The following is a 24,940-nucleotide window of genomic DNA, read 5'->3' on the forward strand; positions in this document are numbered from 1 at the left end:
AGGAGGGAAGTTTTGGTGGCACTCCAGTGGCCAATGTGACCTCTATTACTTGATGTTAAATAGGGGCAAAGGTAATCCAGTCCATAGTTTAGCAGTGAGAGGTGAAAAGAAAGGGAACTTGCATAAGAAATGATGGCTTCTGGGACAGGTGAGAGCCAGCTGGCACAGCCAGTGTTTCCTAAGGCCTTCCAAACCCCAGAAAAATGGCATAGCCCTTGAAGCCACTATATGCCCAGGAAGCATTTGCCCAATCACAGAAAATGGCCAGGGGGAGGTCTCTTCCAATCACTTGGTCTAATCCATTTCACCCTATAGGAAAGGAAACTGAGTTCCAGAAAAAGAGAGTGATTTCTAGTGGTCACAGGACTATCTCTGAATCAACTTTTTTTCCCCCTCCACGTTTTTATTTAAATTACAGTTAGTTAACATACAGTGTATTCTTAGTTTCAGGTGTAGAATTGAGTGTGAATCAACTTTTTGATTTTCACTCCTCAGAAGCTGTAGACATTTATTCTGTTGCCAGAAATCATCAAAAACTGAAAGGCCAGATGTACATACTTGCTTAGTAGTAGATGTGAACAAAAAACAATCAGGCAAACTAGATCTAGAAAAAACATCAATGTGGTAAGATAACATACGTGATGGGAGTTTTCAAACTGATTATGGTCCATAACCTATGGGATACTGCAGGATAAACATACACTTCCCTAAAGGGAACAAATTCACTTTAAGTTCACTGTGACTGAAATAAAACCAAGTTACTACGTATTGCATTAGCTAAGTAAGTTTACAGGGGAGCTAAGGATAGGGGGTGGGACAGGACTGATACTCTTTTTAAAGATAAAAGTTAAAATTAAAAGGGGTACCTGGGTGGCTCAGTGGGTTAAGCGTCCAACTTCAGCTCAAGTCATGATCTTCCGGTCCGTGAGTTCGAGCCCCGCGTCAGGCTCTGGGCTGATGGCTCAGAGCCTGGAGCCTGCTTCGGATTCTGTGTCTCCCTCTCTCTCTTCCCCTCCCCTGCTCATGCTCGGCCTCTCTCTGTTTCTCAAAAATGAATAAACGTTAAAGAAAATTAAAAAATAAAAGATCAACAACAAGAACATTAAAACTTCCAGGTAACACCAGCTTCATACTTAGGTAAAGACAAAACAGAGAAGAGACCTGTAAACTAAGAGCTTATCTGTGCAGGTAATGAACCAAATCTAATCAGAGAACCACACTATTCTTGAGGAACTCTTTTGAGCTGCCAGCAGCATCCTGAAGCCTAAAAATCCCACCTAGGGTAATAGTTTTACAGGTAGCTCACTCCCTTAACAAGGCCAGCCCATTCTGTGACCTGACAGCACACTTGGGGATAATTACTTTTGAAACTGAGTTTTCAACTCTTCTGTTAGGGATTATTTTTAAAATTTCATTTATTTATATTTTTAGTAATCACTGCACCCAATGTGGGACTCAAACTCATGACCCCCTGATCAAGAGTTGCAAGCTCTTCTGACAGAGCCAGCCAGGTGCCCGTTAATGATTGTTTTTAAACAAACATCAGGCCAGAAGATGCTTCCATGTTTTATCTGGGAAACACAGTAGGCATATTTTTGATGGAATTTTAATGAAAAGATAATGAAAGAAGAGAGGAAAATTAGAATTATTAGCTTAACCTCTAATATTGAGCTAAGTATTACGCATCCTGGGCAGCCCATTAGAATCACCTGGGAGCTTTAAAAAATTCTAACACACTGGCCCCATCCCAGACTAATTACATAAAATCTCCAGGGTGGGACTCAGGCTTTGGTACTTTTTAAAGCTCCCCCAGGTGATTCCATTGTGCAGCCCAGTTAGGAATCCACTGCTCTACAAGGAGTTATTCTAAATTTTGGATATCAAATAGTCTTAATTAAAGCAGGGTAAACTACCCAGGCATCTCAGGAGTACAATAACCCGAAATGTCACCCAACTGAATGCAAAACTATAATTTTAACAATTTGTCTTTTTAAGTCAAACATACCCAGATTCCTTTGGCTTTCCCTCTATTCTACAGATATTCCCACAGCAGAGACAACTACCTCTCAAGTTAGTTTTTTAATGTACTTATGGTGAACATGAGGTACAAACTGAGAAGGAAAAATCTCATCCCCACTCCCCCACACTTCTTGGTTGGCCTTTCAAACCAGAAAAACAAAGGAAGAAAAACTTCTCTTAAATGTTTCAAAACAAAATAATTAAAATTGTATCTTTGGGTAAACAACTGTGAAACTCAATGAGGTATTTCCTTTATTTTTTAAGAGTCATAGACTCAGAGTCAATCATGGAAACAGCTGCATAGTTTTCATTCTGCCAAGTGGTTCAGTGAAATTACATCACAGGAGGGCTGTGCCCCATGGGAGTTCTGAAGAGCATGCACCCCTCTGGCCATTTGCGCACCGTCTGCAGAGCTGTGGAGTGGGAGCTGTTTTCCAAGGATCTGAACTCTCCCTCATTATATAGCATCATGACAATCTGCCCAGCCTAATTGGAAGAGATTATCCAACACTGATTGAGGATACTCAATAAACAATCATGGAAAAGACAGCTTTAATAGTCCTGAAGGCTTGAAATTTCTACCAAGAAAAATAGAATGGCTAGAATACTGGGTTTCGAAGAAAAGAGCAATTGTCTCTACCATGGAAGAGTTTACATCTTTAAAGCAGCCATGAAAGTAAGAATAAAAAACTTCCCAGCCAACAAATGTTATTTAATTAGTCTTTCTCTCCAGAAGACACTCAAATAGTAAATAGTAAAGGGAATGAAATCAGCACCACCCCCCGCCCCCCACAGTTGCCTGATTCAAACACTGACTCATTCCAGATGGAGAGGATAGTTGTAAAACCACTACAGTGTTTGGCTTCCAGGTGGGGGTGCTATGTATCTTTCCTAATACCAAATGTACAGGAATACTACTGAGCAATAAAAAACAAGTACATACGGGCACCAAGATAGCTCAGTCAGTTAAGCATCCAACTTTATTTCAGGTCATGATCTCAGCATTGGGAGTTCGAGCCTCGCCACCGGCTCCGTACTGACAGCTCGGAGCCTGGAACCTGCTTCAGATTCTGTGTCACCCTCTCTCTCTGCCCCTCCCTCACACTCTGTCCCTCTCTCGCTCTCAAAAATTAATAAGAATTTAAAAATCTTTTAAAAAGCAAGTACACATACATGCCACAACATGGATAAACCTCAAAGACATTATGTTCAGTAACAGAGGTTATATTATTCCATTTATATAAAATGTCAATAAAGGCAAATGTATAGAGACAGGAAGCAAATCAGTATGGCCTAGGGCTGAGGGTGGGGAACAATTGACTCAACGAGGAGAAGGGGTCCTTTTGGGGGTAAGGCAAAGGTTCTAAAATTGGATTGTGGTGATGGCTGTACAACTCTGTAAATTCACTAAAAATCATGGTTTTATGGCATATAAATTATTGCTTATTCTTTGGACTAAATAAAACTATTTGAAAAAACGATACCCTGCCACCTCTTCTGGGTCTGGAGATGGTTCCTAGGCTGCTGTGGAGGTCACTGCCACGGAGGTCACACTGCCTGTCAATTCTGCTTTCTCCCACTTCCACCTGTTAAAAATTACCAGGATGAGAGAGGACACATTACCAAATCTGAGGTTCTGTGCAATCACTACAGACACCAGGTCTGGGAACTGGGAATCAAGCATAATTCCTTCCTGACGCAGAAAGGAAGAAAAGGCAAATACAATGAGGGGCCCGGGCCACCTCCAAAGCGTGGCCTTGCGCATTACAGTGAATGGAGCCCGCTGGAGAAAATCCGATTCCAGCAGAAACCAAGTCGGAAGAAGGCTGCTGGATCCCTATGGTCGAAAGAATAACCAATCAGTTGACAGGGTTTCTAAAAATACGAGGGACGCGTTTGCCAACCCTAGGTTGCGTTTGCTTTAGAAGTAGGAACTCCGTTTCCACGCGAGCACGAAGTTGGAAAGTTTGGTTCCGAGGCCGCGTGGACCTGGTAGCTCTCTGGGGGCGCAAGGCCTGGGCGGGCGGCGGCCCTGGGTCACCTCAGCCGCCTGGGCCAAAGCAGAGCCGGGGTTCACCGCGAGGGCCGCAGCTCCGCCGTCGGAAAACGCGAGTGGGGGACCATCCCTCCTCAGCCCGGGTGAGGCCGGCCCCGCACGTCGGGCAGCCTCCCCGCCCGGAGCGCAGTCCAGCCGGGGCGGCCGGCGCCGGGGACCCCGGGCTCACCGCGCGCGTCCCCAGGCGCGGGTCCCACCGCTGTCCTACACGCGTTCCCACACCCCTGACGCCGGGTCCCGCGGGGTCTCCGGGACTCTGCCGCGGGCCTTCGCGCCTCCCCTAGGGACGGACGCGGCGTCCGGGTGGCCGAGGTCCGCGCCGCGGGGGGAGGCGCCTGGGCGCGGGCCTCCCCCCGGGACCGGCAGGGGGTGAGGGCGGAGCTGGCCGGCCGCCGCCCGGCCCCGGGGGACCGGCTCCCAGCCCCCTCCCCACGCGCCCCCCGCACAGTGCTCATGCGCGCGGCCCGGCCTTTATAGCGGCGGCGGGAGCCGCGCTTTCCGCACTCAGGCGCAGCCGGGCGGATCCGACTCAGGTGCGGAGCCCTAGGCGTCCGGCGGCGGGCGTGCGGGTCCCTGCCACCTGCTTGTCTGAGTCTCTCCTTTGTCGCGCCCAGCTTCTTTCTGTCTTGATATCGCACCCGCTCCTCCGGGCCGAGGTTGCACATCGATGCTGGGTTTGGCTCGATTTGCAGCCAGAACATCGCCTCCAGATAGAGCGCTAGCTCGGGGGCAGCGGCCTCTTAGGTCTCCTCCCTCCCCTCCGCCGCCCCTGGGTTTCCGAGGGGTGCGGGATCTCTAACGGGAGGGCCGGCCCAGTGTGGTGGGGACGTAAGGGTCTCCCTTCCCGAGAGCCTCCCTTGCATTTTCCCTCTCTCCCAGGACCGAGCAGCCCCCTCGACCACCATGTCTGCAGCCTGGATCCCCGTTCTCTGCCTCGGTGGGTACGCGCTCCTCCCCGCCCCCCTTCCCCTCGCACCAAGCGGGGTGGAGGCTGGGGCGATCCCTCGCGCTGTGTTCTCTTCGCAGGTGTCTGTCTGCTGCTGCTGCCGGAACCTGCGGGCAGCGAGGGAGCCGGTGAGTTACGTGTTCACGGGTCAGGGAAGCAGGGCTCGGTCCAGGCGGTGGGAGGGGCTGGGGGCCGGCGGGTAGAAGCGCGCCCAGACCGAGTCCCTGGACTGTGGCCCTAGGGAAGGTTCAAGGCGCCAAGGTTGGAGCGGCTGTCTGGCGCACCCGCATCCATTCCCACAGCCTGTCTACACGGGCTTACTCATTTCTCCCGCGCGAGGGGGCCCCTGGTATCCGATGGGGACGTTCTTCCCCAAGGCGCCGAGAACGAAGCCTCCCGGAATCCACTCGCCACATCGCGGGAGGCACCTGGCGACGCGATCCTCGGCATCAAAGGTCAAGGCGGGGGAGTATTCGTTGAGTCCCACCAAGAGGCACACTAGTCCCGGGTTGTCCACGGCGTTTGAGGCCAGGGATAAGCCTCCCAGACCTGACTAAAGACTGCGAGAGCTGACGGGGACAGAGAAATGCTGTGTCCCACCTTGCTTGAACCCCTGGTTTCTAGGAATAACCTCTATTTATAGACCCATTTCATATTGGAGAGAGTCTAAAAAACAGTTTGTTCCACATGTATAAGTCCGAGTATAGGTGTGTGTGTTTTCTACAATATAAAAGGCAAACTCTTTTTACAAAATCTATCCTTTGTTTTCCTGAAAGGAGGAATCAGGGTAAGTAAGACACACACACACCCACACACTCACTCACTCACTCACTCCCTTACTCAAGTCAGCATTGGCAGCTAAAGGCAGAGCCTCTGATGACACCAAAAGTGGTAGGAAGGATTCAGGCTGTTTGATAACAGGTATGGGGCGCATAGGTTTAAGGCTATTGTTTTTGGTAAGGATTTTAACTTGCACCGCGATCTTTAGTGTTGCACAGCTAAGGAGTCAGGATTGTACCTGGTATCCTGCCTTCCCTTCCATGGACATGTATAGTCCAGGGTGCAGCTCAGACAGAGAGCTTTGGGAAGAGGGTCATTGTTAGAGGCAGGCTACTCAAAGGGGCAGTATGACCAGATAGTATTACTGTCTTGGGGGAAAAGGTGCTTTTTTGGTTTTTTATTAACATCTGTTTCAAAAAGGTTTGGGTAATCACAATATTCTTGTGTTTGGAAAGGAGTATTTAATAACATTATTCTCAACTTAAAATTTATAGTAAATTGATGAGTTAACATGTGGTATTATATTATCTTGTTACATGTTGCCAATAACTTGTGTCTACCTAACATCTTTTGTAGTACAAACTTCAGTTCCTTATCAGTTGGGTCGGCTGTGTAAAACTTGAGAGTATTGACACTGTTTTCTAAAAATGCATTCACTGTCTGATAGATCTCTCTGGGCAGATTTTGACCAGAAATAAGCAGGTTCAGTTCAGATAAAAATGCTTCATTCCAAAGGGACTAACTTCCCTGATTCCCTGATTCTGATTCCCTTCCCTGATTCTGCACAAGTTGAGCTGTGTGACCTAGAGCAAATTAACCCCATGGCTTTAATTTCTGCGTCTGTAAAATGAACGATTGAGCTAAATGACATTTTGTAAAGTGAAACATCTTTTTACTGGCCTACTTAAGAGATAATTTTAAGACACTGCAGTTGGAGGAAAACTAGTGTAAATGGTCTTCCAAAGCAAAGGATGAGACTTGAAGAGGTTTGTGCATGTGTCTATGAAGATATTCCTCATAGGCTTGGCCCAGATATAATATCGTTAGCTCAGGCAACTGTGTCCACAGTTATCGCTGTGGGATTTTTATGTTTCTAGAATGAACTAATAAATGGTGACTGACTAATGTCATTTTCCAGTTCTGATATATTCCCAGTTATATATTCCCAAGCTCATAAGAACTGAGAAAATTCTCCTATTAGGCTTTGGAGTGGTTGAGGACTAGATTATATTGGAAAGCTGGGTTTTGGCTAGCTAAAATCTGGAATGGTGTGGTACATATGTTAATATTCTTAAGAAGTGTAGAACTTAGGGAGGTAAACCTTCAACCTCAGACCCTAGTTTCCACCTCCCCATCCCCCTCAAAGTCCCAAGAATGGTCACTACATTCCCTCCTTTCTCTTCAGTTCCCATTGCTATCACATGCTTTACCCGAGGCCTGGACATCAGGAAAGAGAAAGCAGATGTCCTCTGCCCAGGGGGCTGCTCTCTTGAGGAATTCTCCGTATTTGGGAACATAGTGTATGCATCTGTATCAAGCATATGTGGTGCAGCTATCCACAGGTAAGCTGAAACATGCCAAGGGGAGAGAAATCCAAGTGTGATGATTTCCTTTCCCTCTTTAGCCACATGGACGGACCCACTATCTTCTTTCTTTTGGTGCCAATTTTGGCCATAGAAGATAGATACATTTTTTTTAACTATTTTTTTAACGTTTATTTATTTTTGAGACAGAGAGAGACAGAGCATGAACGGGGGAGGGTCAGAGAGAGGGAGACACAGAATCTGAAACAGGCTCCAGGCTCTGAGCTGTCAGCACAGAGCCCGACGTGGGGCTCGAACTCACAGACCATGAGATCATGACCTGAGCCGAAGTCGGCCGCTTAACCGACTGAGCCACCCAGGCGCCCTGATAGATACATTTTTAAGGTTTTCCTGGATATCCATGAAGCACTAAGCTTTCTGACTAAAGACAAATTGTATTATTTCTTGGCAGCTAGATTCCTGTGATTTTAGAACATTCCTAATCATGTAATATATTAGTGAGTTTTTACTGTGTGCCAGACATAGTTTTAACTTCCATGAGAACTTGAGAATTGTATAGGGTGGGTACAATTTTATTCCATTTTATAGATGAAGAAACAACTCAGTTGCCAAGGATCTTGCCCACGGTCATCATTGTTAGGCAAGTGCCAGAGCTGGAAATGAAAGGCCAGGTCTGCTTCCAGATCCCGTATTCATCACACATTCTGCTATACTACAAGACTTTGTGTGTGTGTGTGTGTGTGTGTGTGTGTGTGTGTGTGTGTGTGTGTTGTCCAAAGACATGTAGTTAAAGTACCTTAGAAAACTAAGAAAATTATTTGGTGCTCTTAACCCTGAATCTCCGAGCTGCAGGGAATGGGATCTTATAGGTATGTTCCTATCAACATTTAAGAAGTTTGACAGCATAAAACCATTTTTTCCCAGGCAGATGTTGTACCTATGTTAGCATGTTTTTAAAAAGGCCAACAGCATCCTTAGATGTCTTCCCTGATAAACTATTTTCTTGATTATCAGAACAATAGATGTAACATGGCACTATAAGTCAGTCGGATGCCCCTGGAAAAGTGTGGGTAGAATATCGGCTGTTTTTCTGTGTTGCAGGGGAGTAATCAGCAACTCAGGGGGACCTGTACGAATATATAGCCTACCAGGTCGAGAAAACTATTCCTCAGTAGTTGCCAATGGCATTCAGTCTCAAACCCTTTCCAGATGGTCTGCTTCTTTCACAGTGACAAGTAGGTACAATTACATTGATTTTACCTTTGTGTAAATATTGCCTGACTCTCAAAAAAGTTTTCTGCTGTTCTTAGCCCAACGTCTTTGACTTTAATAGAAAAGCCTGTGAGTAAGACTTGAAAGAGTCAACTATGGGTTAGAATCAGCGACCTGGACAAGCAAAGCCCACTCAGGCCAAACTTGGCTGAATGGAGGAAGGATAATCTTGCTGTTAGAAGGCTGCAATAGAAACTTGTGATCAGAATGCCCTGACACTTACAAGTAACACTAAATCAAAAAACTAGTGAATGAAAATGAATGTGAATTCATTTTTGGTGATCCTTTTAAAATACAATTTAATAGATAAGAATTCATTTTGGTCTTTGAAACTCGCATGAAGCAATTACTCATGCAGTTGCCATTACTTGATTACATTTATCATCCCATAGACACCTAAGTTAGATTCATGATATTTTGATGGTAAAGAAGGAAGAGGAAAAAAATAGTCTTCTCTTTATTTTAACAGAAGGTAAAAGTGGTACCCAGGAGGCCACAGGACAAGCAGTGTCCACAGCACGTCCATCAACAGGTATGGAAGCTATCTCCTAGTAGCCTGGCACAACATTTAGAAGTTAAAAATAAATGTGTTGTTGATAGCTTTCCTTTAAAAAGTAATTGACGTTGGGGCACCTGCGTGGCTTAGTTAAGCATACAGCTCTTGGTTTCAGCTCAAGTCATGATCTTACAGTTTGTGGGTTCGAGCCCTGCATTGGGCTCTGCACTGACTGTGTGGAGCCTTCTTGGAAGTCCTCTCTGTCCCTTTCTCTCTACTCCTCCCCTGCTTGCTCTCTCTCTCTCAAAAATAAGTAAGTTAAAAATAAACAAATAAAAAATAAAAAGTGATGTTAAACACAAAACCAGGGCACCTAGGTAGCTCTGTTAGTTGAGCATCCGACTCTTGATTTCAGGTCAGGTCATGATCCTGGGGTTATAGGATCAAGCCTTGCGTCGAGCTCTGCACCAAGCATTGACCTTGCTTAAGATTCTGTCTCTCCCTCTGCCCCTCTCTCCTGCTCGTGCCCTATCTCAAAAATTAAAAAAAATTAAGAAACACAAAACAAATATCTTAAGTTTACTAGTGCATTATATAAGGAAACATTTTATATTTCAAATTCCTATCCTTCTATTTTCAATTATAAACTCTGCTACCAAACATTCTCTTGAAGTCCTACTATTTCTTTCCGATCTAATAAACCATGCCTAGAAACTGGACAAAGTGACTTCCTAGCTCCATTCGTCATATGAATAAAAGGAATTCAATGTGTGTCCATTTTAACAAAGGCCAGGAATCTCCTTTCCTAAGATTGTGGCAGTTTTAAAGTCAAAGAAATTAAGAACATTAGAATCTAACTCTTGGCATTTCTGGTCCTGCCTCAATTGTGGGTTTGAGATATCAGGTCCTGAATTGGTGGCAAGGCTTACAACAGTCCTGACTTCTTTGTTGGGGCATTTCTTCCCCAGTCCAAAAAGCTGTGAACAAATTAATTTTTTTACAAAACAAGTGTTTTTAAGAATGGCACTCCTTGTCACAAGCTTTTCCCCATGTGGGCTTCTTGCTATGAAACTGTCTTCCTATTGATGCCACTGCTTCCTTTGTTTCAGGTAAACGACTAAAGAAAACACCTGAAAAGAAAACTGGCAATAAAGGTAAGAGTCCACATATCCATTTGGGAAAATAACATTCTCCCTCCCTTTGAAACTGCTAACGGAGAGACATGTTTGGGTTTTCACAGACTGTAAAGCAGACATTGCATTTCTGATTGATGGAAGTTTTAATATTGGGCAGCGCCGATTTAATCTACAGAAGAATTTTGTTGGCAAAGTGGCTCTAATGTTGGGAATTGGAACAGAAGGACCACACGTGGGCCTTGTTCAAGCCAGGTACCAACTTGTTAAAATGGAAAGAGACTTGATGATAAAAGATCAGCCGTTTTAGTGGATACATGTATTTCAGTACAGTATAAACACATAGAGTTGTGGATAGTCTGAATCCCTGAACTGTAAATATAGGATGTAAGACTGCCTAAGCAGACGAGGTAGGTCTAAGTGCTTCCCTTTTGGAATAAAAAGATTTAGAGAATTTGATGACCAGAAGGTAGACTAAAAAGGTTTTGTTGTTCATACAACAAAATTACCTCTGTACATATACTCTGCTCAATTCCTGATTCTTCTTTGCTGAAGGAAGAAATTATAGGTCTGTTTCTCTTCCCTATTCTGTCATTATTCTTTTAAACATTTCCCATATTTCCATGAGTGCAGATCTGAAGCTCGATCTTTTTAATTTTATTCATTTAAAAATAATATTGATGGCTTTTAGGAAAATAATATGCTCACTATAGATACCTTGAAAAACATATAAAGCACAAGAAAAACAAATTTCCCAAATATGCTCTCCCGAGATAATCACTATAAAATGTTTGATACCCTTTCAGTATTTTAAGAAAATACTTGCTTGTACATGTGCATGTCTGTGTGTGTGTGTAATTGAAGTATGGTTGACACACAATGTTACATTAGTTTCAGGTGTACGACATAGTGATTCAGCATTGTGGATTATGCCATGTTCCCTGCAAGTGTAGCTCCCATCTGTCACCATAAGATGCTGTTACAGTGCCACTGACGATGTTCCTTATGCTGTACCTTTTATTCTCTTGGCTTACTCATTTCATAACTGGAAGCCTGTATCTCGCATTCCCCTTCCACCACTTTTTCCATCCTTCACCCCTTTCTGCATAATGTGTTTCTTTTTCAAAAGCTCAAACTATGAAAATGTTTTATGCCCTGTTTTTTCATCCCTTTGTATTTTGAGCATTTTACACCACAAATGCTCTAAATCGATGATGTTTTAGAATGTTCCTTTGCATGACTGTTTAACTGTTCTTCCATTTTTTTCACCATCGGACATTACTTTATGATTAACATCCTTACGTCACCCTTGTGCCATCTTTGATTAGTTCATTAGACTAGATTTCTAAAAGTGAGATTGGGTCAAAAGGTTCTGACATTTTTAAGGTTTCGGATACAAAGTTCAATTGCTTTCTAGAAAGTTGACCCAGTTTAAATTGCTGTCACCAGTACTACACCTACTAATTTCTATTTCATTTATTCTTATGTTATGTTTTACAACTGGTTCTTAATTTAAATAGAATTTTTTTGGTATGAGAATTTGGTATGAGAATTTTTTGGTTTTCTACATAATTTAACTATTTGTCCCATATCTTTAAAACAGATGACTTTATTTCATTGATTTGTAATGCCAATTTTATATGCAAGTTAAGCAAGTCAGTTTCCTTGATCTATAAGCCAATTCTTACATCTTTTCTACAATGCTCTGATAATTGTAGCTTTATTGTACATTTTAACATCCTGGGGGGGGGGGGACAAATTCCACTCAGTACTTTTCTTCTTACATTTTTTTCTTTGCTATTTGTATCCAATTCTTTTTCAAGATGACAGCTACACTATCTCGTAGAATCAAACAAGACTAGCTTCTCTATAAACTTTGAGACTTCTAGTTTACCGATTAAAATTTTTTAATGTTTATTCATTTTTTGATAGAGACAGAGTGTGAGTGGGGGAGGGGCAGAGAGAGAGGGAGACACAGAATCCAAATCAAGCTCCAGGCTCTGAACTGACAGCACAGAGACCGACACGGGGTTCAAACTCACGGATTGTGAGATCATGACCTGAGCTGAAGTTGGACGCTTAACCGACTGAGCCACCCAGGCACCCCTATAGTTTTCCTATTTTAGGAAGAGCCTCAGAATAAACTATATAAAGAGTTTATATTTAAGCAGAATAACAATGTAACATTAAGGATGCAAAATTAAGAATAAATCTCCTAAATCACAATTGGGATAGTTCAAAGTGACCATTAATGTGAAAAGGTTATCTACCCATAATATCTGATTTTGTGGCCCAACATTTCACCAGATATACAGAAAGATATGCAGAAGTACAGTCTGTGCTATACTTTTACCCCCAAAATCTTGACTTAATGGCAATTGATAATACTAAGATCTTAAAATTTTGCACTTATGAAATACTGACTTATCTAAAAACCAACACAACAAATGGTTGTGTAAATGTTTTACTCAACATGGTCTCTAATAAATGTAGAGTAGTGATAGAAGTGAGTTGAAATCCTTTTACTATTAAATATGGAAAGTCCCAAATATTACAATATACATAATTTTAAGATCAGCGTATGTCAATATCATTTTTTATAACACAAATCCAAAATTGTAATACTTGATACATTATCTTCTCATTTTTAAAACGTTGGCCTCGGTGTCCTTAAAATTGCCTCTTCTAACCAGAAGCCTGAGTTAATAGACCCACACTGTTGAGTGCTTCCATGGTCTCCCACTGGAACAGACCTAGCCTCACACCCAGTCACCTTCCAATACTCTGGTGCCCTACTCTGCAGATTTCCATTAAGCCCAGTGCCTTCAGCTAACCCTGGTTTCAGGTATTCTGGAGCCAGACAAACCTGAATTTAAAGTGCAGCAGTGTTTTGTTGGGCAACCTACCAAAATGCTGTGAGCCTCAGTTTCTTCGCTTACATAGTAGGGATAGTAGTTTACACTGTGTAGAGTTAGGATGAAATGAGATGATACATGTAATACGTATTTAGCATATTACCCAGATAAACCCTCAAGGTAGCAATTGTTTTTGTTACATTTCTGCAAGATGCCTTGAAATTTAAGTAAGGATGCAATACTTTAGTTGACTGTACACTATGGGATTAAGAAACTTAGGCATTGGCCAATTTACTTTTTTTTAAGTTATATAATGTTGCTTGTTTCGCCTTTCCAGTTCTCTCTAGATAACATTTTTTTCCTATTTTTCCACTTAGTGAACATCCCAAAATAGAATTTTATTTGAAAAACTTTACATCAGCCAAAGATGTTTTGTTTGCCATAAAGGAAGTAGGTTTCAGAGGGGGTAATTCCAATACAGGTAAGTAGACTTTGGCACCTGGAATGTAACACAGGAGAGGGTTATGAAGCAGTCAGACATGTAAAGCAGTATTAGGCTATTTTATTTAAGCAGATGTGAAACTCTTCCTCTTGACACTGAAATCTTGGCTAGGTTTGTACTTGATCATCTAAGATACTCAATTTATAATGAAAAATATGCCAAAGGGTTAATTAATATTGCTTGTTTAAAACAAGCCAAAAAAGTATTGTGATTTATAATCCTTATATTGGATAGAACAGATGCCACTTTAGAGAAGTACGTGTTCAGCAAGTTAAAAAGAAGCAAAGATCAACAGACTTGTTTAACAAATGCAGATGTGGCAGAAAGAACTAGCTTAGCACTATAGACCCTCTGAAGGGACATTTCTTGTTCTGAGTCTTTAGAGGTAATCAGTCACTAAGGGGCTAGATAGCAAAAGTACAGTGGTGGGAGTCAGTTGTGTTTCTGATGATTGATGTAAGGTAAGGAAAAAAGAGGCTTCTGGGAGGTGATGGGGGAAGTAATGTGGGTTGTGAAGACAAAAAAAAAATAGATCTGATGGATAATTAAACTTTTGCATCTGATGCATCTATTATAGAACCAAGTTCTATGTAAGTTAAATTCTTAAACTTTTGGTGTCATCAAGTTGGTACAGGGAAATAGAAATGTCATTTGAGCAGCGGTGCTGCTCCAGCTTGCTTCTTCTTCAAATCTAGGAAAAGCCTTGAAGCATACGGCCCAGAAATTCTTCACAGCAGACGCTGGAGTAAGAAGAGGGATCCCCAAAGTGGTGGTGGTATTTATTGATGGCTGGCCTTCTGATGACATTGAGGAAGCAGGCATTGTGGCCAGAGAGTTTGGTGTGAATGTATTTATAGTTTCTGTGGCCAAGCCTATCCCTGAAGAACTGGGGATGGTTCAGGATGTTGCATTTGTTGACAAGGTAAGGAGGTGAGGGGTCTTTTCTGTTAGGGTAGTTACTCAGTTTTTGGACCTTCAGGCATAGTGCTGACTGGCCCTTATCTGGATTAACTCTGAACATTCAAGATTTAATGTTTTTATCATTTTTAAGAAGACACACTTTTTGATCCCGTTTATGTCTCCCCCATTAGGCTGTCTGTCGGAACAATGGCTTCTTCTCTTACCACATGCCCAACTGGTTTGGCACCACGAAATATGTAAAGCCTCTGGTACAGAAGCTCTGCACTCATGAGCAAATGATGTGCAGCAAGACCTGCTATAACTCAGTGAACATTGCCTTTCTAATTGATGGTTCCAGCAGTGTTGGAGACAGTAATTTTCGCCTCATGCTTGAGTTTGTTTCCAACATAGCCAAGACTTTTGAAATCTCAGACATTGGTGCCAAGATTGCTGCTGTGCAGTTCACCTATGATCAGCGCACAGAATTCACTTTCACTGATTACAGCACCAAAGAGAATGTCCTAGCTGTTATCAGAAACATTCGCTACATGAGCGGTGGAACAGCTACAGGTGATGCCATTTCCTTCACTGTTAGAAACGTGTTTGGTCCTGTGAGGGATAGCCCCAACAAGAACTTCCTGGTAATTGTCACAGACGGGCAGTCCTATGACGATGTTCGAGGCCCTGCTGCTGCTGCACACGATGCAGGTAAGTTCTTGTCCTTTGTCTGGGTAGGGAACTGAGGAGGGGTTCAGTGAGTTTTGTAAATATAAATGTAAGCATTTATTTTATTGAACAAACACGTATGTAATGGCAATCATTGTTCTAAGAGCTTTACTCAATATTAACTGACTTAAGTGTCAAACCAGTCCTATGAATGTCATTCTACAGATAAGGCAACAAATTTCCTCAAGACCACAGCTAGCAAGTGGTGAGGCCAGTATTCAAACCCAGGCATTCTGGCTGAGTCCACACTCCTCACCACTGTATTGTTGGGAGAAGTGCCATGAGAACCATGTCATGTGTCAAAGAAGCATGTTACAGGTGCTTATGTTGGGCCCAAACTTGGAATATATCCCCCCACCCGATCACAATTTATCATAATTTACCATGAACCTATTTGATAATTTATCCTTTTTTAAAAAGTAGTTTTGAGTCTGGCATGAGTTTTCTAAGATGTTAGAGTCTCCAGTAGACTTTAATTCTATTCCATCTAAACTTCCTTTTTAGATTCTTAGTCTTTTTTTTTTAAGATAATAAAAACACACTCTGATGTTATAAAACAGTATAAAAAGGTCTTCTTTCTCCCTTACCCCAACCTTAATATTACTTTTGGCAAAGGCGACTCATTCCTGAAAACATTAGCATAATGTGTTGCTGAGATCAAATAGGGCAACAAAAAGCTGACGTTCCCTTTCCTGGGATAAAACTGAGTGATTGTGGTCCAGTAATACTTAATAAAAAAAAACAAAAAACAAAAAAAAAAAAACGCTAACTTGGGAGAGGGGAATTAGTGGCCTTGCATTTTTGTATACTTTTCCACACTTTTCCCTATTTAATTCCTCATGACTTAACTTTTTCCCTCTTACACATTAGCCACTGTTATATACTTTTATATTGATGAAATGCTGTTTAGTAGGGTAGAGAACCCATCCGCGCAACTTAAGCTATATGTTGGCTTATTTATATACATCTAGCTTGTTTTATCCATCAGTAGCTAACCTAAATCGAAGACCTGTTTGCTATCATCCTTCTTAAAAACGTATCTTACTGAACTAATTTGTGGTTAATGGGGTTCAGGCTAAATTAACTGAACTAGATTAAATCAAATATATTTCCCCAATGTAATTAGCTGAGCTTCAGGAGGTTATGCCACACCATTTTCATGAAAATTATCCTTTAGAGATTGTGAAGTGCAAGTTAACAAAAGCCGGAATACAGGTAGGTTTTCAAGGCTAGGTCGTAACTTTTTTAATTGTTTAGCTCTCACCCAATATATAATTACAATCTGAGCTTCAGTCAGTCTACAAGTGAGGAAAACGGAGGGGGGAAACTTTTTGTTTTCTTTTGCCAGGGGAGGAGATGGGGAGTATTGAGTGGGGTAATAAATCAGAAATTGTTTCAAGGAGCTTTTACATAATCTAAACCTGCTTTATTTACATCTCAAGTATTTACAATTTTGAGCACTGAATACCATTAGAATGGGGATGAAGTCCTAGAAGTGACTTCAGAAGCTCTCCAAACATAGGAAATTTCACTCAAAAGAAAGATGGTAGGATACACTAAGAATGTGCTAAACAACTACTGCAGTTGGATTGAGGTAAATCAAACTGGTGTAGTTATCACCTTAACCAAAATGTAGTTGGAATACAAACTGCCTACTGGTGCAAGGGAATGTAGAGGTTATGCCTCAATGTGTAACTAGAAGAAATTATTCCAGCTGCACAGACCCTTTTCTCTTTGGCTGTTTTTTTCACCAGATTTTTGCTTTGGGGTTAGACACTGACCATTTCTTTTTTTGCGTTTTAAGTATAGTTTTAGAGAGCATGTGGGCACAGGAGTGCACACCTGAGCAGGAGGTGGGGGGGGGGAGGGGGGAGAGGGAGGGAGGGAGGATATCCCAAAGCATCCAACGCTAACAGCGGAGTGGGGAAGGGGCAGAGGCATGGGGCGGGGGGGGGGGGTCAATCCCACAACTGTGAGATCACGACCTGAGCTGAAACCAAGAGCTGGAAACTTAACCAACTGAGCCACCCAAGCGCCTAACACTGACAATTTCTGACTACTGGTCATTTTGCCAATGTAACATACACATCAAAATTGCAAAGTTCTCATTATTCAGAAGACTAGTCACCATTTCCAATGCAAGAGCCTTAGAAAACTTCCATTTATGTATCCCAGACTCTGTTATACTGGCTAGGCCTCCAGTCTAATGATTAACTGGAGTGATGATAGCAGGCAGACCATTCTCCTGCCAATCTCAGGCAGTTTTCGCCATTTCACTAAGTATGTTATAGTTATTTATTTTTTTAAGAAGTTATCTATCAGGTCATCACATAACTTTTTGTCAGTGATCATGTGATTTATTTGCCAATGTGGTAAGTTATACTGATGGCAAACTTTTGGTTTGGGCCCAACTGTTTAGCCATTCTCATGACTGTTTAAACCTAGCTAACCATTTGGTGAAGGAGATTTAATCCTTCAGACATTATAGAGCTTCCTCTCCAACTGTAAACTGAGTCATGAAAAATAATTACGCCTGGTTTTCTATATAAGCTGCAGCTTGGTTCTAATGCATGCAAAAATATTTTCATTGTAGGTATTACCATCTTTTCTGTTGGAGTGGCTTGGGCACCTTTGGATGACCTGAAAGATATGGCCTCTAAACCAAAGGAGTCACATGCTTTCTTCACCAGAGAGTTCACAGGATTAGAACCAATTGTTTCCGACGTCATCAGAGGCATTTGTAGAGATTTCTTGGAATCCCAGCAATAATGGTAACATTTTGACAACTGAAAGAAAAAGTGTAAGAGGATGTAATGTATAAGTCATTTTCTCCTAATACTGAAATACTATATAGCATACTAGGACCAGATACAAAACTATTATATTAAAAATGCCAACAGCTGTTTCAAGCAAATAAGCATTCATTTAAAGCTACTACCTTCTAATTACAATTTAGAATTATTAAACACTCTGCTGAGGCTTCATAATCATGACCCTTATAAACTCTGGAAACAGGAGATATTGTGGATCCGAATCTTAAGAATTCTAAAATGCGTATTAAATGTACAGAGACATAAATTCCATAGCTCAATAAAAGAATCTGATACTGAGAACAAAAGCAACATTCCTTCTCTCATCATTCTGTATTAAATATATAAAGAGAATGAAACTTAAATAGTTCTTTAACTCAGTTCATATGTAAGTCATTTTTCCCATAATGGATGTTGTCTTAAAACCAATGAGTTATTACTTAATAAAAAGTTTTAATTATGAATCAAATGGAAGGGAATGAAGTATCAAGCTTCTTTTGTAGTGTATTTTCACAATAACATAACTGAACTATCTCACTGAATAAGATAGAATTGTCTGATATTTTTCTATTTATATCCTTAATTTTATATGTGTATAGATATATTTGGCTTATACTCTAAAAGTCATCCATGTACTGAAAAAAACGTTGGTAAATTTTTACTTACCATTTTAAACATTTGGCTTTAAGGAAAATCACTTATTGAAAATGGAACTGCAGGAAAAATTATTGTAGTTTGACCAAACAATAAAACTGTTAGTGACTATTATTCTAAGCTGCTTTACTTTTATTATTCCAAGTCCTCGCTCCCTGGGACATGGTAAAAAATCCTACATTCAGTACTTTATGTAGAAAGACCAACCTGAATTTTTTCTTAAAATTTTTATATTTATTCATTCAATTGTTTATTGAATGGCTACTGTTTAGGCATTATACACAGCCACTACCAAGTTAAACAGCAGGAGATGCTCTTAGTTACTTAGTTCAACAAAAATGTTTTGTAATTAACATTTTTACTTAAACATGCTTGTAAAGTTAAGTTCCTAAGAAAAATGATCACAATGCCCTTAATATAGAGCTCTCCCTTCAGATACAGGTGTTGTCATCCCATCTCGCTTGTCTACAGGCAGAACCTGTCCTCCCCCTCAGCCACCTGTACATCCTAGCTCCCTCCCCACACACACTGATCCTATCTGAAACAACTTACAAGTTGACCTGAAATAGGTGTTAAATGGTCTACAATTAATACTTATACTCCAGTAAATCTCTGGAGTCCAGGGATTTTATAGGTGTGTAAAAGCAATGAAAGCAGCATGTATGAGAAAGGCAGAACTGAAATTGCCTTGGACAATTTTACATAAAAACTTGACAAAGTATGGGAAGATAATAAACTGACCCTTTCCTATAAAATGCCACATATATCCACGTAACAAGAATTTTCATTTAATTAAACAGGGGCACCTGGGTGGCTCAGTCAGTTAAGCAGCCAACTTTGGCTCAGGTCATGACCCGCGGTCTGTGAGTTCAAGCTCCACATCAGGCTGTGCTGACAGCTCAAAGCCTGGAGCCTGCTTCAGATTCTGTGTCTCCCTGTCTCTTTGCTCCTCCCCCACTCATGCTGCCTCTCTCGCTCTCAAAAATAAAAAAATAAAATAGGTTTAAACTTTTACACCACAAATTCTTGGCTGAGAGTATCACTCCTTGAAAAATTAAACTCAAATGAAAATCCAGCCTCCAATTGTCTTTTTTTTTTAAAGTTATGGCTTCCTGCCCAGTGCAGAGCCCAATGCAGGACTTGAACTCACGACCCTGAGATCAAGACTTGAGCTGAGATCAAAAGTCGGATGTTTAACGGAGCCACCCAGGCACCCCCTCAGTACCCCTTTAAAACGCTTTTATTTTTATAAAGGACAAAGCTCTGAGTCATCTGAGGTAACCAGGGAAACTAACATTCTGCCTTAAAGAGCATTAAGAGCAGAAATGACCCCTTTATTAAGTTACTATCAATTATTTTGTAAAAGCAGTAAAGTGTAAAGCACACTTTAGCAGGCATGCCTATTTTTCAAATATGCTATTTATAACATTTAATAAAGGTGTTAAGTGAGATGCTGGTCTTTAGTGGATAACTTACTTTGAAATGTGAGAAAAGTACACAAAAATAAAATATGAAAAAGGCAGAATATGATTAAATATTGAGAAAGTCAACATACGAAAGTTTGTATATAAAAATATGAAGCTTTATAAAGCACCATTTAATAGTCAAATGAATAATTTCCCAGAAGTCACAAATGGAAACACACAAAATGAGACCTTCTTTTTGCATCCTTTAGTCTCTTCCAAATGTTTAATATTGTAGAGAAAAACACGACCAAAGTAGAGAAAAGTAAACATATGTTTTAATTTTTATTCATTTCCATTTCAATACATACCCAGAGGTGAATGTTTATGCACTACAACGATGATAATCACATTTCAGTTAAACAGTAATGCACTGGTTTGGAATTGCTGCCGGAAACCATATTAGCTTTGGAAAAATTGTAATTTCCAAAAACAAGAAAAAATGCCCCTTAATTGGTTAAGTTGAATCTTCAGAAAATCAAAAACAAAACAAAAAAAACTTTAGGAGTATTTCTGAAAATTTTTAGTGTTTCAGCAGTAATGACTAAAATGCACACTTGGATTATGGCAGAAGACAAAAGTTCACAATATAAACACAATGTAATTTCTTTTACCAAGTAGGCATCCAAATAGAACTTTGCCACCCTAATTTTTGGATAGAACTTAAGAAAAAAAAATTTTTAATTTTTAATTTTGAGAGCGAGACAGCAAGTGGGGGAGAGGCAGAAAGAGAGGGAGACAGAATCCCAAGCAGGCTCTGTGCTGTCAATGCAGACCCTGATGAGGGGTTTGAACTCACCAAGTATGAGATCATGACCTGAGCTGAAGTCAAGAGTTGGACACTTAACCAGCTGAGCCATCCAAGTGCCCTTTAATGTTACCTTCTAACTGCATTTGCAATTTCCTTCCAAGAAAAAAGATATTACCTTGTTGAAGAAAGAAGTTTTGAGACACTAACACTTAATATTATTCATAGGGACAACTTTCAATTAATGAGTAATGTAATGCAGTTATTTTCTGAACTTTTTTGTGGAAACAGGCTAGATAGGAATGACAATACTATTAACTGAAATCCAGATTCAATAAAGGCATAGAACGTCTAAGGAAATGATTGAAAACTGTATCTCTGCTTTTCCTTTCGCTGTTGTGAACTATGTAACTTATACCAGTAGAAGATTTTTTTAAATTCCCAAATGGGGTGAAGTACTTAGAAAGTTATTAATACTGTTAAGTGTTCTAATCTTATTAAGAGTCTCAAGCAATACCATGTTTAAAAGAATAGCATAAAAATGAAGGACTCACTGAGAAATCATCTCCATTTCCTAGTTTAATGATGGAGAGTAAAGTATTGCACTTTATTATTCAACACAAAATAATGTAGCCAACAGTAACATACAGGTACACAATTTAATATTTATTATATGCATTTTATATACATTATTTTTCAACAGCTGTACGTTTGCTATGTGGTACAATCTTAAAAATTTGCTGATTCATAGTTTGTAAAACAAAAACCTTACAAAACTCATCAAAACTCGCAAACTGATCAGAAAAGTTTTTGGAAGACTAGAAAAAATACTTTATTGTCTTAATCATGCATTACACAAACAAAATCTTTAGTTACACCATAAAATTAAGCACATCTGAAAAAATAAAATGGGATAACTAGTCCAAACACAGATTTCTGTATCCTGATTCAACTATTTTTGTATCCTATTTGTAATGCAAATACAATTTTACCCCAAATATTTTTAAACAAGATAGTTTTGTTTGGAATCATGGTAAACCAAGATATGCATCTGGGGGAAATCACCTTGGTTTGTAACTTAAACTATAAAATATTCCATTTTTAGTCTATTTTAGACTATTCAAAGAGTTCCAAAATAGATATACAGGTTCCTTTAGCACATTAATAAAAGGATATAAAGACCAACAAAAAGTGAAATAAATAATAGGCTATTAGCAAGATGGATAATCCTTGATAAATAAACTTGTAAATACAGTAAGATGTACAAAATATCACATAGTGATAGGATGCCAAGATTAGTTCATTTTTTTTTTAAAGAGTTCATCTGGAGTACTAAACCCCACTGTTTCATTTTTAATACACTTAATAGTCCTTGGTTTATATGAAGACAGTTATGTGATGATGAAGGTGATTTAGCATCTTTATGGAAGGACTTAGCTGAGCTGTATTAGGCAAAAGAAGGAAAAAGTGTGGTTACACGGCAGCGGGTCAGTGAGATCTCTGTGTTTTAGGGTTGTATAATGCAGAAAAACTTCAATACAATCTTGAGCACTGTTGTGACAGGCTAAATATATAAAAAGACTTATAAAAACTAGAATTTTATCCAAACATTTTGTGCAACTAATGCTAAAATATTTTAAGTTAAATTTTCTTTTTTTTTTTTTAAAGCAAAATAAGTTTAAAAGGGAATCTGTGGCATTCAACTGATAAACAGAAAATCACTAAGAGATGAAAAAAAGCTACTCTTGGAGCTCACTTTCCCCCAACAAGAGCACCACATTCCTAACCCTAAGGCAGCACACAGAGTCCAAAATAAAAGTCTTTTTAAGATCAGACTCCACATTGGCTTAAAGATACCTAAAAAACAGACATACGCTCAGTTCATATCCAGTACAGGCCACAAATAATGGAGTCCTTTTTATTTGTCCCACGAAATACAGTAATTACAATTAAATTAATGAGCCTGACATTAAGATGTGATTTCCACCAATTTATGCCTGCCTCGAATAGCCTTCTCCAGGCAGATCACATGTAGTGTCATATCAGTAACCTTGTTGATGGCAGTGATGCAGACCCTCTTTCTGTCCAAGCAAATCTGTTGTTGACGATGTGATTTTTGCCGATTCACACAAATACTTTGGCAAGGGCATCAGCCCCTGCACTGGCAATATATGCTTTTGATGGATGGAAAGCAACATCATAAATTGATTCATCTAATTTCTTCCTATGTGCTGTTATTTCTTGTACACATGTCTTGCTGTCCAAATTCCATAATCTAATAGAACAGTCATGGCCTGTAATAAAAGAATAAATAAAGTATGTTACTAGGTAATGATTCTTTTATAAAGCTTGTGGCAGTATAGTAAGTTCAGACTTACTTCCAGACATCAAATAGATTCCATTAGGATCTACTGCTAGACTTGTAACAGCATCCAAATGAGCTACCATAGAATGGATCATTTTACCTAAATAAAACATAACACAGAAGATAAAGTTTTCACAAATAGTTACCAACTTGAGAGATCAGAAACCATAACACAGCATCAACAAAAAATAGACAATCACTATAGCAATATAGTTTTATTGTGGTAAAATACACATAACATAAAATTTACCATTTTAACCATTTGGGAAGGTACCATTCAGTGGCTTTTAGAGCATTCGCAATGATATGCAACCATCACCATTATCCAGTTCAGAACATTTTCATCACTGCAAAAGGAAACCCGTACCCATTAAGTAGTCACTCCCTATTTCTCCCCTTCCCCCAAGTCCCTGGTTACCACTAATCTACCTTTTCTATGATTTAGCCTATTCTCGATGCTTCATACAAATGAAATCATACACGTAACATGTGGCTTTTTGTGTGTGCCTTCTGTCATTTAAAGGTTTTCAAGGTTCACCCAGTATACAGGCATACCTAGTTTTACTATCCTTCACAGATACTGCAGTGATTTTACAAAATGAAGATCTGTGGCAACCCTGTATTGAACAAATCTACTGGCGCCATTTTCAATAACATTGTTCACTTTGTGTCTCTGTGTCAGTTTGGGAATTCTTGCAATACTGCATGCAAACGTTTTCATTATTAATATATCTGTTACGGTCATCTATGATTGGTGCTTACAACCTAGTGAAAGCTCAGCAATGGTTAGCCATTTTTTTGCAATAAAGTTTTCTTTCATTAAGGCAGGTACATTGGTTTTTTAGATATAATACTACTGCACACTTAAGAGATAACAGTAAGGTATAAACATGGCTTTTATATGCACTGGGAAATGAAAAAATTCATTTGACTCACTCTACTGCAAAATGGGCTTTAACGCAGTTGTGTGAACCCACATTATCTGTGAGGTATGCCTGTAATAATTTTTTGAAAGAATTTTAATTCCAAGGCAGAACTTTCCCAGTTACTCCTAAAAAAGGCATCTGTGTGACAATCTGACAGTATCTGGTAGACAGTGAAAAACATAATGACTGTATGGTTGCATCCAAGGTTTAAGATCATGTAAACTGGAATTAAACTAAAAACAGGAAGAATCTTTCTCATTAAGAAATGTAAAGAGTATTTCATTTATGGGGTTCCTGATAAATAAATCACTACGGGATCTATTCCTAACTAAAGATTCTACTGTTATCAAATTCATTTATCCTTTGAAATATTAATCATTTTGTACATTAGAAACAAGAAAGGGGAGAGAGGTGGGAGTATATCAGAGAAATTATTCTGGATTTCCCCAGATAGTAACAAAAACACTGTTCTGGAAAACGGGATTTAATGAGTATCTTCAATGAAGATTTGGAAGAAAACGGGATTCAATGGCAAGTTAAAATTAAAAAAAAAAGTTACGAGTACAAAGTTGTATTGCATAAATACTTTCGGGGCAGGGGAATTAGCCTCCGCACTGGCAGTATATGCTTTTGGATAGACAGAAAGCAACATCATAAATTCATTTATCCAAGAAGAGAATAAAACAGCAAATACAGACACTTAAAAAAATTTCCTCCCCTTTCACTCAGCAATGAGTCTTTACTA

General features: G+C 39.9%; 3 protein-coding genes across 11 annotated transcripts in view; 1 reads left to right on the top strand and 2 right to left on the bottom strand.

Annotated features, from left to right (window-relative positions):
• Positions 1-978: 978 nt before the first annotated feature.
• Positions 979-5,541, bottom strand: LOC123386039 (translation initiation factor IF-2-like). 2 transcript variants are annotated; one of them, XM_045059761.1, is made up of 3 exons: positions 4,245-5,039; positions 3,504-3,605; positions 979-1,038 (listed from the first exon to the last, which is right to left on the bottom strand). In XM_045059761.1, exons 1-2 carry the CDS (start codon positions 4,774-4,776, stop codon positions 3,580-3,582), a joined length of 558 nt encoding a protein of 185 aa, XP_044915696.1. In that variant the 5' UTR covers positions 4,777-5,039; the 3' UTR covers positions 979-1,038; positions 3,504-3,579. The 2 variants fall into 2 exon arrangements, 1 of the variants encoding a protein (XP_044915696.1); XR_006599494.1 differs by lacking the exon at positions 4,245-5,039 and adding an exon at positions 5,052-5,541.
• COCH (cochlin) lies at positions 4,027-18,807 on the top strand. Of its 2 annotated transcripts, none has more exons than XM_045059760.1 (12): positions 4,027-4,158; positions 4,955-5,012; positions 5,102-5,149; positions 7,207-7,363; positions 8,447-8,580; positions 9,087-9,149; positions 10,223-10,267; positions 10,354-10,501; positions 13,479-13,582; positions 14,299-14,525; positions 14,695-15,211; positions 17,823-18,807. In XM_045059760.1, the coding sequence occupies exons 2-12, from the start codon at positions 4,979-4,981 to the stop codon at positions 17,996-17,998; spliced, it is 1,653 nt and encodes a 550-aa protein (XP_044915695.1). In that variant the 5' UTR covers positions 4,027-4,158; positions 4,955-4,978; the 3' UTR covers positions 17,999-18,807. The 2 variants fall into 2 exon arrangements, with proteins under 2 accessions (XP_044915695.1, XP_011281477.1); XM_011283175.3 differs by lacking the exon at positions 4,027-4,158 and adding an exon at positions 4,512-4,608.
• Positions 18,808-21,549: 2,742 nt separating this feature from the next.
• Positions 21,550-24,940, bottom strand: part of STRN3 (striatin 3) — a 105,302-nt gene continuing 101,911 nt past the window's right edge. For 6 of the 7 annotated variants that reach the window (XM_023255634.2, XM_023255631.2, XM_023255632.2 and 3 more), the window contains 2 exons: positions 23,283-23,369; positions 21,550-23,198 (listed from right to left, as the gene is read on the bottom strand). In XM_023255634.2, coding sequence (XP_023111402.1) covers positions 23,029-23,198; positions 23,283-23,369 — 257 coding nt within the window. In that variant the 3' untranslated portion in view covers positions 21,550-23,028. Of the gene's footprint in view, positions 23,199-23,282; positions 23,370-23,426; positions 23,617-24,940 lie in introns of those variants that run through there. The other variant, XM_045059757.1, reaches the window with a different exon arrangement.

The sequence above is a fragment of the Felis catus genome, chromosome B3 (assembly GCF_018350175.1).
Source record: "Felis catus isolate Fca126 chromosome B3, F.catus_Fca126_mat1.0, whole genome shotgun sequence".
NCBI lineage: Eukaryota > Metazoa > Chordata > Mammalia > Carnivora > Felidae > Felis > Felis catus.